At 42.9% G+C, this 15220-nt stretch overlaps 1 protein-coding gene and 1 long non-coding RNA gene across 8 annotated transcripts in view; one reads left to right on the top strand and one right to left on the bottom strand.

The window, feature by feature from the left end:
- Positions 1-2598: 2598 nt before the first annotated feature.
- The window catches only part of LOC122224781, a 119778-nt gene continuing 107156 nt past the window's right edge, over positions 2599-15220 (bottom strand). The window contains exons 5-6 of one of the 4 annotated variants that reach the window (XR_006204932.1): positions 14640-14945; positions 2968-2980 (exon numbers count right to left, since the gene is read on the bottom strand). This is a non-coding gene — a long non-coding RNA (uncharacterized LOC122224781). Of the gene's footprint in view, positions 2981-8904; positions 8942-13222; positions 14946-15220 lie in introns of those variants that run through there. The other 3 variants (XR_006204931.1, XR_006204930.1, XR_006204929.1) reach the window with 3 other exon arrangements.
- Positions 6566-15220, top strand: part of CB4H12orf56 (chromosome B4 C12orf56 homolog) — an 83658-nt gene continuing 75003 nt past the window's right edge. For all 4 annotated transcript variants that reach the window (XM_042947067.1, XM_042947065.1, XM_042947064.1 and 1 more), the window contains exon 1: positions 6566-7080. In XM_042947067.1, the coding sequence (XP_042803001.1) occupies positions 6604-7080 (477 nt within the window). In that variant the 5' untranslated portion in view covers positions 6566-6603. The remainder of the gene's footprint in view (positions 7081-15220) is intronic.

Raw genomic sequence — 15220 nt, 5'->3', positions numbered from 1 at the left:
GGAGAGTGCAGACGGCAGCCCGCGGGCCCGGGCCGGGAGCCTACAACTCCCGGCATGCACGGGGCAGGCGGCGCTTCCGGGCGCTCGCCGGGCCTGTGGTGCATGCCGGGATGGGGTGTCCGGCGCGAGTCCCTCCCGCGCTGCTGAATCCTGGTGGTTCTAGCCGCAGGGTAGGGCGCGCTTAGCACGCTCCGTGAAGGCCTCCTCAGGTTAGCTGGTGGATTCGAGTGCGGCGCTCCTGAGATCCAGATGACGTGATCCAAACCACATGTGATTCAGTTTAATTGCTCTTCCATGGTCCCACGTGTTTAGCGTCTAGGAGCGTGAGGATCCTCTCAGGGGCGCTGAAAATTCTTAAATTCCACTTGAAACGTACTAATATATTGTCATTGGCGAAAAGGAGAGCATTCTTAGGGAGTTCTGCTCTGCTCGTAGGTTACTTTTCTGGTAGTTACTTCGTTTATTCGGAGGCAGTATTGGTTCCAGCTGCCTAGATTTGAATCCCAGCCACAACCCCAACCTCTCCACCCCACACACTTGTTGACCTCAGTTTCAGGCACTTGACATTTTCTGTGTTTCAGTTTACTCATTTGTAAAATGGGGACAATAATAATACTGACCTCAAAGGGTTCTTGTGAGTATTCAGTTAATATATGCTTTTGCACACAATAAATGCTCAATATTTAGGTTTCATTGTTGATTATTCACTACTGAATACAGACTAGGCAATAGTCACTCAGACTGAAGTGACAATTTGGGAGGGGAAATTCAGAAGAGATGTATAATAAAATTAACGTAACAACAGCTACATTTATTTAGTGACCCACTAGGTGCAAGACACTACACCACTCATATATACAATATTTTCTATCACTGTTGCATCGCGTTTGTAACTTTAAAATGTCCTGCAAAGATTCCTGTCCTAGTTCAGCGTATATCTGGAGTTTAGCACATAGGATAATGCCAGCCTGTAGTTAAAACTCAGTGAGTAGATTATTGCATAGATCCTTATATTACCGGTGTTGGTCAACTATGGACTATGGGGACCCGATACTAATCCTAGTCCAAGTGGCTCCAAAGTCTTTAATATGTTTGGTTTATTCCACTTACCTACTATCTACAGCTTATCTAAAGTTTATCTAGTAATATTGACCCTTTATGGTAGTTCAATAATCTAGGATTTAAAGAATCTTTCAATTTTGAAAACTCACATTATTTTGAAACCAATAAAGAAGCACCTATAGGGAGGCAGGCTGGCTGGTTCAGCTGGTAGAGCATGCCACTTGAAGCCCCACATAGGGTGTAGAGATTACTTAAAAATAAAAATTAAAAAAAAAAAAAAGCACTTGGTGGAATCTAATTGAGGAGGACCCAAAAGGGTTATTAAATCTGACAACTTTATTTAAAAAAATTTCTTTTTAGTATTTATTTTGAGAGAGAGACAAAGCACAAATGGGGGAGGGGGAGGGACAGAAAGAGAGGAGGGACACAGAATCTGAAGTAGGCTCTGGGCTCTGAGCTGTCACCACAGAACCTGACGTGGGGCTCGAACTCACAGACCAGGAGATCGTGACCTGAGCTGAAGCAGGATGCTTAACCGACTGAGCCACTCAGGTGTCCCTAAGTCTGACCACTTTATAGTCTAGTGTTCTCATTTCAGACTAACATAAAATGACAGTTATCAAAATGTTGATAAATAGGGGCACCTGGGTGGCTCAGTCGATCAAGCAACTGACCCTTGATTTTGGCTTAGGTCATGATCTCACAGTTCGTGAGTTCCAGCCACACACAGGGCTCTGAGCTAACAGCAAAGAGTCTGCTTGGGATTCTGTCTCCCTCTCTCTCTGCCTCTCCCCTGCTTGCACTCTCTCTCTCTCTCTCTCTCTCTCTCTCTCTCTCAAAAATAAATATATATTTTTAAATGTTGATAAATAACACCATCATTATTTTAACTTAAAGCATGTATGCTTGCATTAAACAAATTTAAAGCACGTATGCTTGCATTTGGCAGTGTTTTCACAAATTAATTGCCAACATTTTGGAGCATTTATTATGTGGCAGAAACAGGTTCTGTTTTGTTTTTTAAGTTTATTTATCTTGAGAGGAAGAGAGAGTGCTTGTGAGCAAGGGAAGGGAGAGACAGAATCCCAAGCAGTCTCCGAGCTGTCAGTGCAGACTCAGGGCTCCATCTCATGAACGATGAGATCATGACCTGAGCCCAGATCCAGAGTTGGATGCTTAACTGACTGAGCCACCCAGGTGCCCCTGTGCCTAAAACAGTTTTAAGTGTTCATATGTTAACCCTCACAACAACTCTATGAGGTAGGTACTGTCATTATCCCTATTTTATAGATGAGGAAACTGAAGTACATAAAAGGTAGCAGAGCTGGGATTCAACCCCCCCTTCATATGTACAAGAAAGTTATTGCTAGGTGGTGAGATTGCAGAGGATTTTTTTTCTTCCTTGTACATTTTTGGAGTTTTAAAAATCCTCCACAGTGACCAGATAGTATTTTCATAATCAGAAAAAACATTAAAAAAAAACAACCAACCTGACTCTAACAAAAGGAAAAATGAAATTGTTTCATTCACTCTTTGAACATTTATTGAATGCTGTCCCTTATGAAACTTTTCCAGATTTTTTCAGCCAGGTTTGTTTAATTTCTCTGATGTTGCTTTTTCTTAACCTCTTTTGTCATGAATATATTTTAATATGTTTTGTTTTGTATTAAAATTGTGTGGTTGTCTTACCTATGAGTCAATTCTTGAAGATGGAAAACTCTTATCTTGATTCTGTGTATGGATAGTAATTTCTCAGTAAATATCTGTGAAATGTATTGAGCTGAGTAAAAAATAATACAATTGTGAGCTGCTAACCACAGTGTTCTGTGTCAAATTCTGTTCTTCATCTGCTTCATCCCGATGCTTGTTAAGCCCGGTGCCATTGTCATCAAAAGCTCATTCATTCATGATGGGTTTCCTGGCAGAGAAAGAAGTTGGAAAATAGGTCAGGTAAGCTGTCTTTACTGGTCCTAGTGCAATCATTGGTTTCTTTTAGAGGAAGTGGGTGTGTAGCAGGAAGCCTGAGGCAGAAGAGAACATTGAAGCATTATTTAGTAAAAGAAGCAGTTTTTAAATTTTTAATCCAAAGCACTGTAGAGTCCCTTAGGCTTCATTATAATGACATCTCTCCTCCATGTCAGTTGATTGCTAATTGTTAACAGATATTTAAACGGTCAGTATCCACTGATACCAAGTAGAAACACCCAGAGATTCCTAAATGACACCTTCAAAAATTCAAGTTTTATTTTCCTACTACAGATTTCGAGTATCTTTCTATGCATACTGTCTTTAGTTTGAAACTTGGAGATGGGAACACCTGGGATTCCCTAGATTGAAATGTATTTCTAGTCTGAAATCCTTACAGGGTTTTTTTTTTTAATTTTTTTTTTTTTTTTAACGTTTATTTATTTTTGAGACAGAGAGAGACAAAGCATGAACGGGGGAGGGGCAGAGAGAGGGAGACACAGAATCTGAAACAGGCTCCAGGCTCTGAGCTGTCAGCACAGAGCCCGACGCGGGGCTGGAACTCATGGACCGCGAGATCATGACCTGGGCCGAAGTCGGCCGCTTAACCGACTGAGCCACCAAGGCGCCCCTCCTTACAGTATTCTTATGGCCTATGGCCCACTGATCACTTATCCACCAAAAACACAACTAAAAAAAAAATGACATTCTTTTGTCTGTGTATATATGTAGATTAGATTTTTTTATCTTGAGCCTTAAAGTTTAAAAAGTTAGGCTAGCATACAACAGAGAAGAATTTGGTATTATTTTGTACATGGGGAACCAAATGACCATATATATACCAAGAAATGACACACTAGTTCAATTTGTTTATTTTTTTAAGTTTATTTACTTTTGACAGAGAGCTAGCATGCTTGCATGAGTGGGGGAGGGACCGAGGGAGGGATACAGGGGATCCGAAGCGGGCTTCATGCTCACAGCAGAGCCCGATGCCAGGCTCAGACTCATGAACCATGAGATCATGACCGGAGACAAAGCTGGACGCTCAACCGACTGAGCCATGCAGGCGCCCCTCAGTTCATTTTTAAAACACTTGTATAGTGTTTACTCTGTTCCAGGTACCTGTTATAAAGTACTTCAGAAACATCCTTATATTAATCCTATGGGGTTGGTACTATTACCCTCTTTTCACAGATGGGGAAATTAAGGCACCAAGAAATTAAAGTAACCTGTCCAAGATCATTTAGCTACTGAATGTGAGAGATGAAAATGGAACCCAGGTCATCCGGCTCTACAGTCTTGTGCTCATAACTACTGTCCTTTCACACTAATTGAATTGACCATCCCTCAACCTAAGGCTACTCTGTTCTGGTGAAAGTTCTTCTGGTTAAGAAGAGTGCCTCTGGGGATTAGTTCTGGGTAAGTAATGTTCCATTACTTTTGAAAGATTCATCAAGAAACATCTACTAAGCGCTTGATTGCAGCGGAACTGTATTAAATGCTTTTTGAGTTTAGATGGACTTAGAAGATAAAGAGTAATTGCCTATCTCGGATGTATTTTTGTTAATTATCCACATAAAGCTTACCAAAAGATAAGGCAATACAAATATGAAAACATGTCTATAGTGCTTTTAGAATTCATAATTCATTGCATTTGATCCTGACACCAACTTAATGGTTGGCCAGGCAAGTATTGATAGTTTCATTTTATGGATGATAAAACTGAGGTCCAAAAAGGTTAAGAGACTTTGCAGAAATCTCACTGATACTGAGCAACGGGGTTCGTGCTGTAATCCAGTTCTCCCGACTCCAAAGCTAGTGATCTTTCCCCTATCTTAACCCCGTTTCCTGCAATCTGAACTTTGTCGTTACCTTGGCAACAGTATAGAACACTAAGTGCCTGGAAACAATGATACTGCCTTTTCTGTGTACAACCAACTCAAAAGTTCCACTGAGGTCACCTTAACCCTTGATCCTTTTGTCAGAATCCCTTCTTCATGTGCTTACCTTAATGTCTGTTAAGTCTAAGAGCCCTTGTCACCAACAGTGCATTTATAATGGGTTTCTCGGCAGATAGATCAGGTACGCTGTCTTTTCTAGTTCTGGTGCAGTCGCTCTGTTTCTGTTAGTCCTGAGGCTGGAGCAGAAGCCTGACAAACACCAAACAGCAGCTGGCAGTGAGGCCTTCTCCCCTACTTGGGCCTCACATTTCACTTGCCATGTGGTCATTTGCCTCTGAACACTCTTGTGAGGCAACTATTTGGCAAAGGTAAAAGGCCTTTGCCTTCTGTTGGTTTGAGGCGACAAATTGTTCAGAGTGGTTTAGATAGGGAATAGTCTTTATTTTAGACGAAACAGCCATGCTTCTGGGGCTCCCTTTTTACCCAGCTATGAAGTTATGAAGGTTCTGACAGATGTACAAACAGATTCTAAGAAAACTTGGAACGCTAGCTAGGTCATTTATGATTTTGTCAGCAGGTGGCACTTCTCTCCTTAGGCACTAAACACAACCTCTCCAATAAAAGAAATACTGTTTTGTTTTGTTTTGTTTTGCTGCTAACCTCAGACTTGGTTAGCCACCCAACCATTTCTCCTCCGTTCCTTTTTTGCAGTGTTTTAGTCCACAATATCTGTGTATTTTAATTCGTTTATACTTTTTCGATAAAAGACATGAAGTTGCTTACAGCATATAGTATACAACAGTAAAATATGAGGAGGAGAACATGAACTGCAATAAAGAATATACAATTTGATTCTGAGTTGTTGGTAGCTGGAACAAAAATACACATAAATGTGTATCATTTCTTTGGGTTAATGGGCAGGGAGAGAGAATGACTTCCCCAGAATTTGAAATTAAAATGAAAGTTACTGCCTAGGGTTATGAGAGGCAGGTGTCTGCTATGCCCTTCTCATCTCACTAACCTAAACCGATAAGTGATCTGTAAAAACTACTCAGTACTTTTACTGTCATGCAGCTTCAAGGCTGGGCAATCAGCATTCCTCAACCCCTCGTGTTCCATTCCCTTAAATGCAGGCCTCACCCATTCATTTATCCTACACAGACCGGGCTCCGCCGGTCTACGGGGCTTTGTCCCTGGACACGGGGAACACAAGCATCCCCATTAGGCTCTGGCGTGCCAAATTAACGTATAGGATTTACTTCAGAGAGAGAGCTTTCAATTAGTTGGACAGAAAAGGTGTGTGTTTATACTCATGAAACACTAGAGGACTGTATCAGGCAATGTTATAAGCAAATGCTAAATCCGCGTGGTTGCTCTTAAGAGCGTCCTAGGGGTGTTCTGCCTGTTAAAAAATAAATCGGTAAATTTCCTCTCGTTTCTAACAGAAGAGCAGTTTAAACTTGTGGATTCCCTCATCAGCACAGTCTGTTAGGAACGGCGCGGTCCTCCAGAGCTGGGGCAGGCGGTGGGGAGGGGGGAGGTTCGGGCTGCTGTGAGCAGAGGGCGAAGAGAGCCGCTAAATATCCGCCCCGCAGCCCCCGGGGATGCGTGATGATGATTCACCTGAAGGACCAGCATCTCGCCCGGTCCATTGTTGTCTGAGGTTGGCACGAGGATGGGCGGGAGGCGGGGCCGGGGCCGGGGAGGGTGCTCCCGGGAGCCAGGCCCCGGGGTCGCGCCCCGAAGTTGGGGGCCCCGCGCACTGCGCCCGGGGGAGGTGGCCTCGGTAGGGCGGGCGGCTTTGTGGCGCGCGCGGGTTCCACCGCAGGCGGCGCGGAGGCGGGGCCCTGCACAGGCGTCCGCCAACCCCCCGCTTTCGGCCGGGCCGCGGCCGCCGCACATGGCCGGCTCCGCAAGGGCCGGCTTCCCTGCGCACACGAATAGCCGCCTGGACGCGTTCCTGCGGAGGCGGCTGCCGCCCGAGGTCTACGACGCCATCCGCGCCTACGAGCCGTGCATCGTGGTGTCCGACTCGGAGAAGCACACCTTCAAGTACGTGGTCCTCAGCGATCGGCTCATCTACCTGACCGAGAACCCGCCCAAGTCCATACGGCGAGCAGTGGCGCTGCGGGACGTCGTGGCCATTGACCTGGTGAGGAGCGCGGGCGGGCAGGCGGGCTTGCGGGAATCCCTTCTTGGGTACCTCCCCCCCAGGTTCCAGGCCTGCCGCACGCGGGAAGAGGGAGGGGAAGGCCGACCTTCCCTATCCCCCTCTGGACTCCCGTACTTTTCTTTAACTTACTTTGGGACTAGCAGACACACAGGAAAACGGTGGATTGCTGTATGGACGCCGAATAAAAATGCCCTGCCCATTCTCATCGTGTGTACCGGTCAGCCCTTGTACCCCCAAATAGGGATACAGGTTTGAGAACATAGCCCCCTATCAAAACTACGCTTTAAAGTCATTTTTTTTTTCATTAAGCATCTAGCCTGTGCCAGGCACTTGTTCTAGACACTGAGGATGCACAAAGGAAATAGGGCCCCTTCCTAGAAACTGTTGTGGGAGAGATAAAAAGCCAAAACCAATGCAAATAAATGCAGTGTGCTAAGTACTTTATGCCTTGTTTATTTTTTTTTTTTAAATCAGCAGTGCTTAGAGCGTGTTAGGTGCTCAGTATGAGTAAGTGAATGGATGAATGAATGAATGAATGAATGAAAGAGATGTGCACAGGATGCCCGGCAATCTCACACAGGTCACTTGATCCAAGCTGGGCCCAGGCCATGCTGGGAAAACTTCTCGCAGAAGATACAATCTGGCACAGCCACCCCTTGTCCCAGTTTTAGTGTTCTGCTACTGTATCCCTTCCCTCCAGGAATAGATATACCTTATAAATCAACAAAAGATTGTAAGCAGTCTCCTCTCCAATTACTGTTTTTCCCCCCTTGGCTCCCTTTAGCTCAGCTGCTCTCCAGGTGTGTTCTTTTTTCCACTGGGGACAAGTGTCTAGCCTAGTTTCCCCCCCATCCCCACCCCCCCCCTTGTCTGAGTCTCTGCATCACCCAAGGGAGAAGTTGGTGAACTCTTAATGGGGCTGTTTTGCAAAGACAATCCTAGTTTGTTTGGAACACATCTGTAAAAAAAAAGGATAAAATTAACTGAGAAAAAAAAAAAAGCTTTCTTTTTTTTCTTTTTAAAATAGCCCTGTGGGCTAATATCACTGTGCAAATTTATTTGCTTTTTTTTTTTTTTTGAGTAAAAGTTTGAAGCAAAACTGCCTTCTTCCTTACTACCACTATTTTCATTCTCTTGAACTAAAATTTAAAAAATTAATTTCCTTTACCAAATGTCTTTAAAACATTAAATGCTCAGCTTTGAATACTGTCTGCAGTGTAAACATTTATTGTTTTGACAAAATGTAATGATTTTAGGATACTGTGACTCTCCCCAACAAGAAATACAGTATATATATTTCAGTAGTTGCTATAAATCTTTCTTTTTGAGCTGTTAGAATCTGAAAAGTGCAATAAAGTTCCCTAGGCCTCCAAGCCAAGAATCCTACAAAAAGGCATACCAATTTATTTGGTCATGCTTTATGTACATAATTTACCTTTCAGGCTTATAGAAGAATGTGTAATGTCTATAAAGGTGCTGAACAGATCTATGATTTTAGCACTGCTGACAGATTGAAGGTCCATCTTGCACGATATAGTTTAACTGCGGTTAAAGTTGTGGTAGGCAGAATATTGCTGGAACCTGTGAATATGTTACATTACATGGCAAAGAGGAGTTAAAAGTTGCAGATGCAATTAAGGTTGCTTGCTATCAGATGACTTTCAAATAGGGAGACTGGGGCATCTGGGTGGCTCAGTTGAGCATCTGGCTTCAGCTCCGGTCATGATCTCACGGCTTGGGAGTTCAAGCCCCGCATCAGGCTCTCTGCTGTCAGTGCAGGGCCTGCTTCGGATCCTCTGGCGCCCCCTCTCTCTGCCCCTCCCCAACTTGTTCTTTCTCTCTATAAATAAACAAATAAATAAGGATATTAAAAAAAACCCAAACCTGTCCAATAAAAAGCAAAAAAAAGCCTACACAAACAAATAAATAAAATAGGGAGGTTATTTTGGATTATCTGAGTGGGCCCAATGTAATCACAAATCCTTCAAAGTGGAAAAGGGGGGCAGAAAGAGGCAGGCAGAGCACTGCAGCAAAGAGACTAGTGGTTCTGAAGGAGGAAGGAGCCAGGAGACGAGGAATGTGGACAGCCTCTAGAAGCTGGAAAGGGCCTGGAAACAGGTTTTCTCCTAGAGCCTCCAGAAGGAATGCCGTCCTCCCAACACCTTGAGTTTAGCCCAGTGAGACCCATTTTGGACCTCTGACCCCTAGAACTATGAGAGAATAAATCTGTGGTGTTTAATGCCACAGAGTTTATGGTAATATGTTACAACAGCAAATGAATACAGAACTGTTTTCCTCTTAATATTTTTTAAAAACAGGTAATCATTTTTTAAAAGTATTGTTTCAGTGAGAAATATAATCATGCCAAGTACAAATGCCTTAACGATCCCTTTTTCTGAGGTTTTATAAGATAATTCTAGGGTTATTATAGTTCAGTGGCTTGCACAGCTTCACAGGGTGTATGAAAATGGGTGTCAGTCACAGAGTTGCTTTCTCTAGCACCAATTACTGGCCACAGATGTAGCTGACTAATTGTCCCTCTATGAACATTAAGTCCGAACTTAATACCATAATATAGAGAATTTTCCTGATTTCTGTGTTATATCTCATATAGTCATCTCCTATCCGTGCTAAGTCAGTAGTTTCTTAAATCACATGATTTTGGTGCCAGGCACCTTTGTTTCTTAGAACTGGTTTCTCCTACCTTGAAAGATAAACTGTTTAATCTTTTTTTTTTTTTTTTTTTTTTTTTTTTAACTAGGGTGCTGTCCTCTAGGGCCAACTATTTAGACATCCTTTTCCATTCTCAAAGGTTTTCTCATTTTACTGTAAAAGTTTGTCTTCTTGTTATTTAACTTTCAATTGGCTCAGGTTTCCATTCTGCCTTTGTTCTAGCTGTCACAGCAGTAAACTCCCAAGCAAACCAGTCCTTTATGCCTCTGGGCCCCAGCCTTCTTCCCATGTTCAGTCAGATTCCTTATTTAGTTCATGTCTCATGTTACAGTTACACCTCAGAAAAAAAAATTGCAAATAAAATTCCATTTTCTCTCCTAAAGAAAAAAAATGGAGGGGCACATGAGTAGCTCATTCAGTTGTGCTTGATTTCAGCTCAGATCATGATCTCACGGTCCGTGAGTTTGAGCCCTGCATCAGGCTCTAAGCTGATAGCATGGAGCCTGCTTGGGATTCTCTGTCTCTCTCTGCTCCTCCCCCCATGGCCTCTCTTTCTCTCTCTCTCTCTCAGAAATAAATAAATAGACATTAAAAAATTTTGAAGGTAACAGCAGCAAAAAGTTACACCAGAACTTGGATTGGATACAAATGAGATTTCCCTTCCAGCAAAGATGTGCTTAAAATCCACCAGGAGATCTCAAGTGTTTGATATGGTCCATGTCCTAAAAGAGAGTTTCTAAGGTTGCTTGGGTGGAGCTTTTATAAAAAGGCTGACGTTTTCTTTAAAAGTTCCTTTTGGGGGGCGCCTGGGTAGCTCAGTCAGTTAAGCATCTGACTTCGGCCCAGGTCATGATCTCAAGGTTCGTGAGTTTGAGCCCCGCGTCGGGCCCTGTGCTGATAGCTAAGAGCCCGGAGCCTGCTTCAGATTCTGTCTCCCTCGCTCTCTGCCCCTCCCCCACTGTTTCAAAAGTTGCTTTTGGAAGAATACTCTAGAGTTCTGCTCTTGTTGTGGGCATCAAAACACTTCTTCAAGCTCTTCCAAGATTAAGCACATATTTTTCAAGTGTGAGAAGCAGCTTTCCAGAAGTGAATTTCCTATGAATTCACTCTCCTTCAAGGCCATCCCATCACCTACAGAGAAAAAAAAATCCGTCAACTCCAGCAGCCTTGCCTGTAGTCTCTTGCCTGTCTGTCTTTTCACCACCCTTCCCAGCGAATATTGGCTCTCCAGTCGTCCCAGGCTCCGTGTGGCTTCCTCAACCGGCCACAAACGCACCTTTTACAGCCTGGCCTGTTTGCTTGTCTTGAACATTTTCTCCTCCTTCAAGGTTGTTCAGATCATCATATTTATAATTCTCTTCCTCTCCTCCTTCTCTCTCTCCTTTTAAAACATGTAAAAACAGGGGCGCCTGGCTGGTTCCAGTGAGTAGAGCATGCGACTCTTGATCTTGTGGTACTGAGTTTGAGCCTCACGTTGGGCATAGAGTTTACTTTAAAAAAATGTAACATTCTTAGCTTGAAAAGAAACAGGTCACGGGCTGTGCTGCAGGGGCCGCAGTAGTTTGCCAACTAATCCCTGCTTTCCCCACTAGTATGTTCAGAGCCAACACATCTTCTAGGCTAAGCCCCAGTCATTCTTTCTCTGAGCTGTTTTTCCTCCTCTGAGCTGATGAGGGCAGGCCTTTTGGTCTGTTTTCTTCATTGCTGTATTTCTTTCTGGCTCCTAGATAGACCAGATGGTCAATACATATTTGTTAAATATTCAACATAATCTGTTTCTTCTGTTTCTGATTTGATGATCTGCAATATACATTGGGCATTTCATAATATATACATTTTTAAATGTTTATTTATTGAGAGAGAGAGAGAGAGAGACAGAGAGAGAATCCCAAGCAGGCTTTGGTGTTGTCTGCACAGAGGCTGATGCGGGGCTCAATCCCAAGAACCGTGAGATATGTCCTGAGCCAAAATCAAGAGTTGGATGCTTGGGCGTCTAGGTGGCTCAGTTGGTTAAGCATCTGACTTCAGGTCATGATCTTGCAGTTCATGAGTTCGAGCCCCGCATCAGACCCTGTGCTGATAGCTCAGAGCCTGGAGCCTGTTTCACATTCTATGTTTCCCTCTCTCTGTCTGCCTTTCTCTCTCTCTCTCTCTCAAAAATAAATAAACATTAAAAAAAAAAGTTGGATGCTTAACCGAGTGAGCCACCCAGATGCCCCTAATAATACATTTTTATTTTTATTCAGGTTTTGCTGTCTACCTGTATAGATATGGTCCAGTTATTTAACATCTATTCTGTGCCTTCCTTAGATTGTTTTTTTTTAATATATGAAATTTATTGTCAAATTGGTTTCCATACAACACCCAGTGCTCATCCCAAAAGGTGCCCTCCTCAATACCCATCACCCACCCTCCTCTCCCTCCCACCCCCCATCAACCCTCAGTTTGTTCTCAGTTTTTAAGAGTCTCTTATGCTTTGGCTCTCTCTCCCACTCTAACCTCTTTTTTTTTTTTTTTCCCTTTCCCTCCCCCATGAGTTCCTGTTAAGTTTCTCAGAATCCACATAAGAGTGAAAACATATGGTATCTGTCTTTCTCTGTATGGCTTATTTCACTTAGCATCACACTCTCCAGTTCCATCCATGTTGCTACAAAGGGCCATATTTCATTCTTTCTCATTGCCATGTAGTACTCCATTGTGTATATAAACCACAATTTCTTTATCCATTCGTCAGTTGATGGACATTTAGGCTCTTTCCACAATTTAGCTATTGTTGAGAGTGCTGCTATAAACATTGGGGTACAAGTGGCCCTATGCACCAGCACTCCTGTATCCCTTGGGTAAATTCCTAGCAGAGCTCTTGCTGGGTCATAGGGTAGGTCTATTTTTTTTGAGGAACCTCCACACTGTTTTCCAGAGCGGCTGCACCAATTTGCATTCCCACCAACAGTGCAAGAGGGTTCCCGTTTCTCCACATCCTCTCCAGCATCTATAGTCTCCTGATTTGTTCATTTTGGCCACTCTGACGGGCGTGAGGTGATACCTTAGATTGTTTTTGAGAGGATTAAATTAAATAAATGTAACTCACTTAAAACAGTACTTGGCACAGGTAACAGCCACATACGTGTTATTATTGATAATCTTTATTCACATATATTAAGTCTGTTAGGTTCACTATGAGTCTGTAAGATAGATATTATCTTCTCTTTTCATATTAGGGCACTTGACTTTAGAAGATTTAATAAGTTTGGAAAGAAAATAACTCTTTGAGCATTGATTATTTATTAAGTGTTTAAAATTTTGTTTATTATTTAGAGAGAGAGAGAGAGAGAGAGTGTGAGTGGGGGAGGGGCAGAGAGAGAGGGAGACACAGAATCTGAAGCAGGCTCCAGGCTCTGAGCTGTTAGGCTCAGAACCTAACGTGGGGCTCAAACTCACGAATCGTGAAATCATGACCTGAGCCAAAGTTGGATGCTTAACTGACTGGGCCACCCAGGCGCCCCTGTATTTGGTGTTTAAATATACTGTCTTGTTTATTCTTCTTGAAAATCTGTCCAGTAGGTATGTCGAGTTTAACGTATTCAAAAACAGAATTCCTGATCTCTACCCCTAAATTTGTTCCTTCCTTGGCTTTCCTTATTTTAGGAAATAACATCATCTACCAGCCTTAATTCTTTCACTCCCTACATCCAACAATCACTATACCCTCTTGATTTGTGTAGAGGAGGAAAAAGTTTCCCTTGACCCTCTCAGGGTCCCTGGCTGAGTCTGAAAATTAAACTGACAAAGACAGATTAACAGGAGAAATGCCTACACATTTATTTCATATAAATTTTACATGATATGGGAGCCTCTATAAAGGTAACAAAGACCTGAAGAGACAGGTCAATCTGTGTGTGTTTAATATTAGGATAAAGAAAAAAAATGGGATAGCACAAAAAAGGGGGTATGACTAAGGATAATAACCTAGGGAAAACTAGCAAGGTCTGTTTGTTTGCATTTCTTTCTCTCAGTGTCCTTCTCTGGGTATAGGGAGGGCACCTCTCCCATGAGGGTCTTATGACCTGCTTCAAGGGAGCAGGGTGGAAAAAGATCAGAGAGAGTTTCCTGCATCTGCTGTTTTCTCAAATTCCTTCAGCTCAAAATATTCAGTATACCAAGGTGCCATATTTTGGGATAGTATGTTCTGATCCTTGTCACTTCTCTTCCAAAATATATCTGGCCAGGACCTTTCTTACCTTTTTTACTTATGCCACTTGTGCAGTCCCTTACCTCAACTATTGAAATTACCTCCAAACTCATTCCTCTTCATCTAGCAGTTGGGATGATCTTTTTAAACATGAAGTGTGAATTAAGTTATATCACTCTTCTTCTTTGTATTGCCTATAAAAGCCTCCATGATATGACCGCTCTATCTCTGACTCATCTCCAACTCTTCCCTGAGCTCTTTTTGCTCTTCCTTCTTTCCTCAGGGACTTTGCACGTGCCATCCTATCTGGAACACTTCCTCCAGATCTTCGGAGAGTTAGTTCCTTCTTGCCAGTCATGTTTCCAAATTCAGTTTCACCTCCACAGGGATGCCTCTGATGACCCCTCAATCTAGAGTACCACTCCCCATCACACTTACCACATCTGTTTGTTTCAAAGCACTTAACATTACTGGCATTATAAGATTAATCTGTTTGATGACTTATTATTGTCCATCCCCCATAGTAAATGCAAGCTCCATGAGACCTTGTCTGTCTTGTTCATCCCTGGGTCACTGTGCATTATGTTGCCTGACACATAGAAGATGGTTAAAAACTATCTGTCAATGGGAAGAACTGGAAGAGTAAATGGATGCTCAGATACATCATACAGTTTACCTCTCAGAGGGAAAGATCCTATTTCCTTATTCCAAGTGTTGAGGGACCCTGGAGACTTGACAACTCATCACACATAAGCAGTTAGCGGAACAACCAGGGCAAAGTCTCAGAGGGTCTCCTGATGCTCAGGTTCAGCTTTTTTCATGCTTCCTTTGTGCTTGTATGAGATGATCTCTGTGTTGTTTACCTGAGTCGTGCACTTTGGTAGTAAGAGTTATGGAAGATGAGACTATATTATGGATGCTTCTTTTCTTCTCTAGCTTTTTTTTTTTTTTTTGATTCATTTGCAGCCTTTCAAAAGTCTCACTGTGGAAGGAAGAAAGAGGTGGTAAACTCTAATCCATCCTTTTTTTTTTTTTTTAAGTTTATTTATTTTGAGAGAAAGAGAGAGAGCACGAGCAGGGGAGGGGCAGAGAGAGAGAGGAAGAGAGAATCCCAAGCAGCAGAGCCCAACATGGGGCTCGAATTTATGAACTGTGAGATCATGACCTGAACCAAAATCAAGAGTTGGACACTTAACCAACTGAGGGCCACCTTTGGTTTCTTAATAGTTTGCACAAAATAGTTTGGATTTTGCATTC

This window comes from Panthera leo, chromosome B4 (genome assembly GCF_018350215.1).
Source record: "Panthera leo isolate Ple1 chromosome B4, P.leo_Ple1_pat1.1, whole genome shotgun sequence".
Lineage (NCBI taxonomy): Eukaryota > Metazoa > Chordata > Mammalia > Carnivora > Felidae > Panthera > Panthera leo.
Note: the sequence above shows the minus strand (reverse complement) of the source record. Positions and strands in the feature narration are given on the sequence as shown.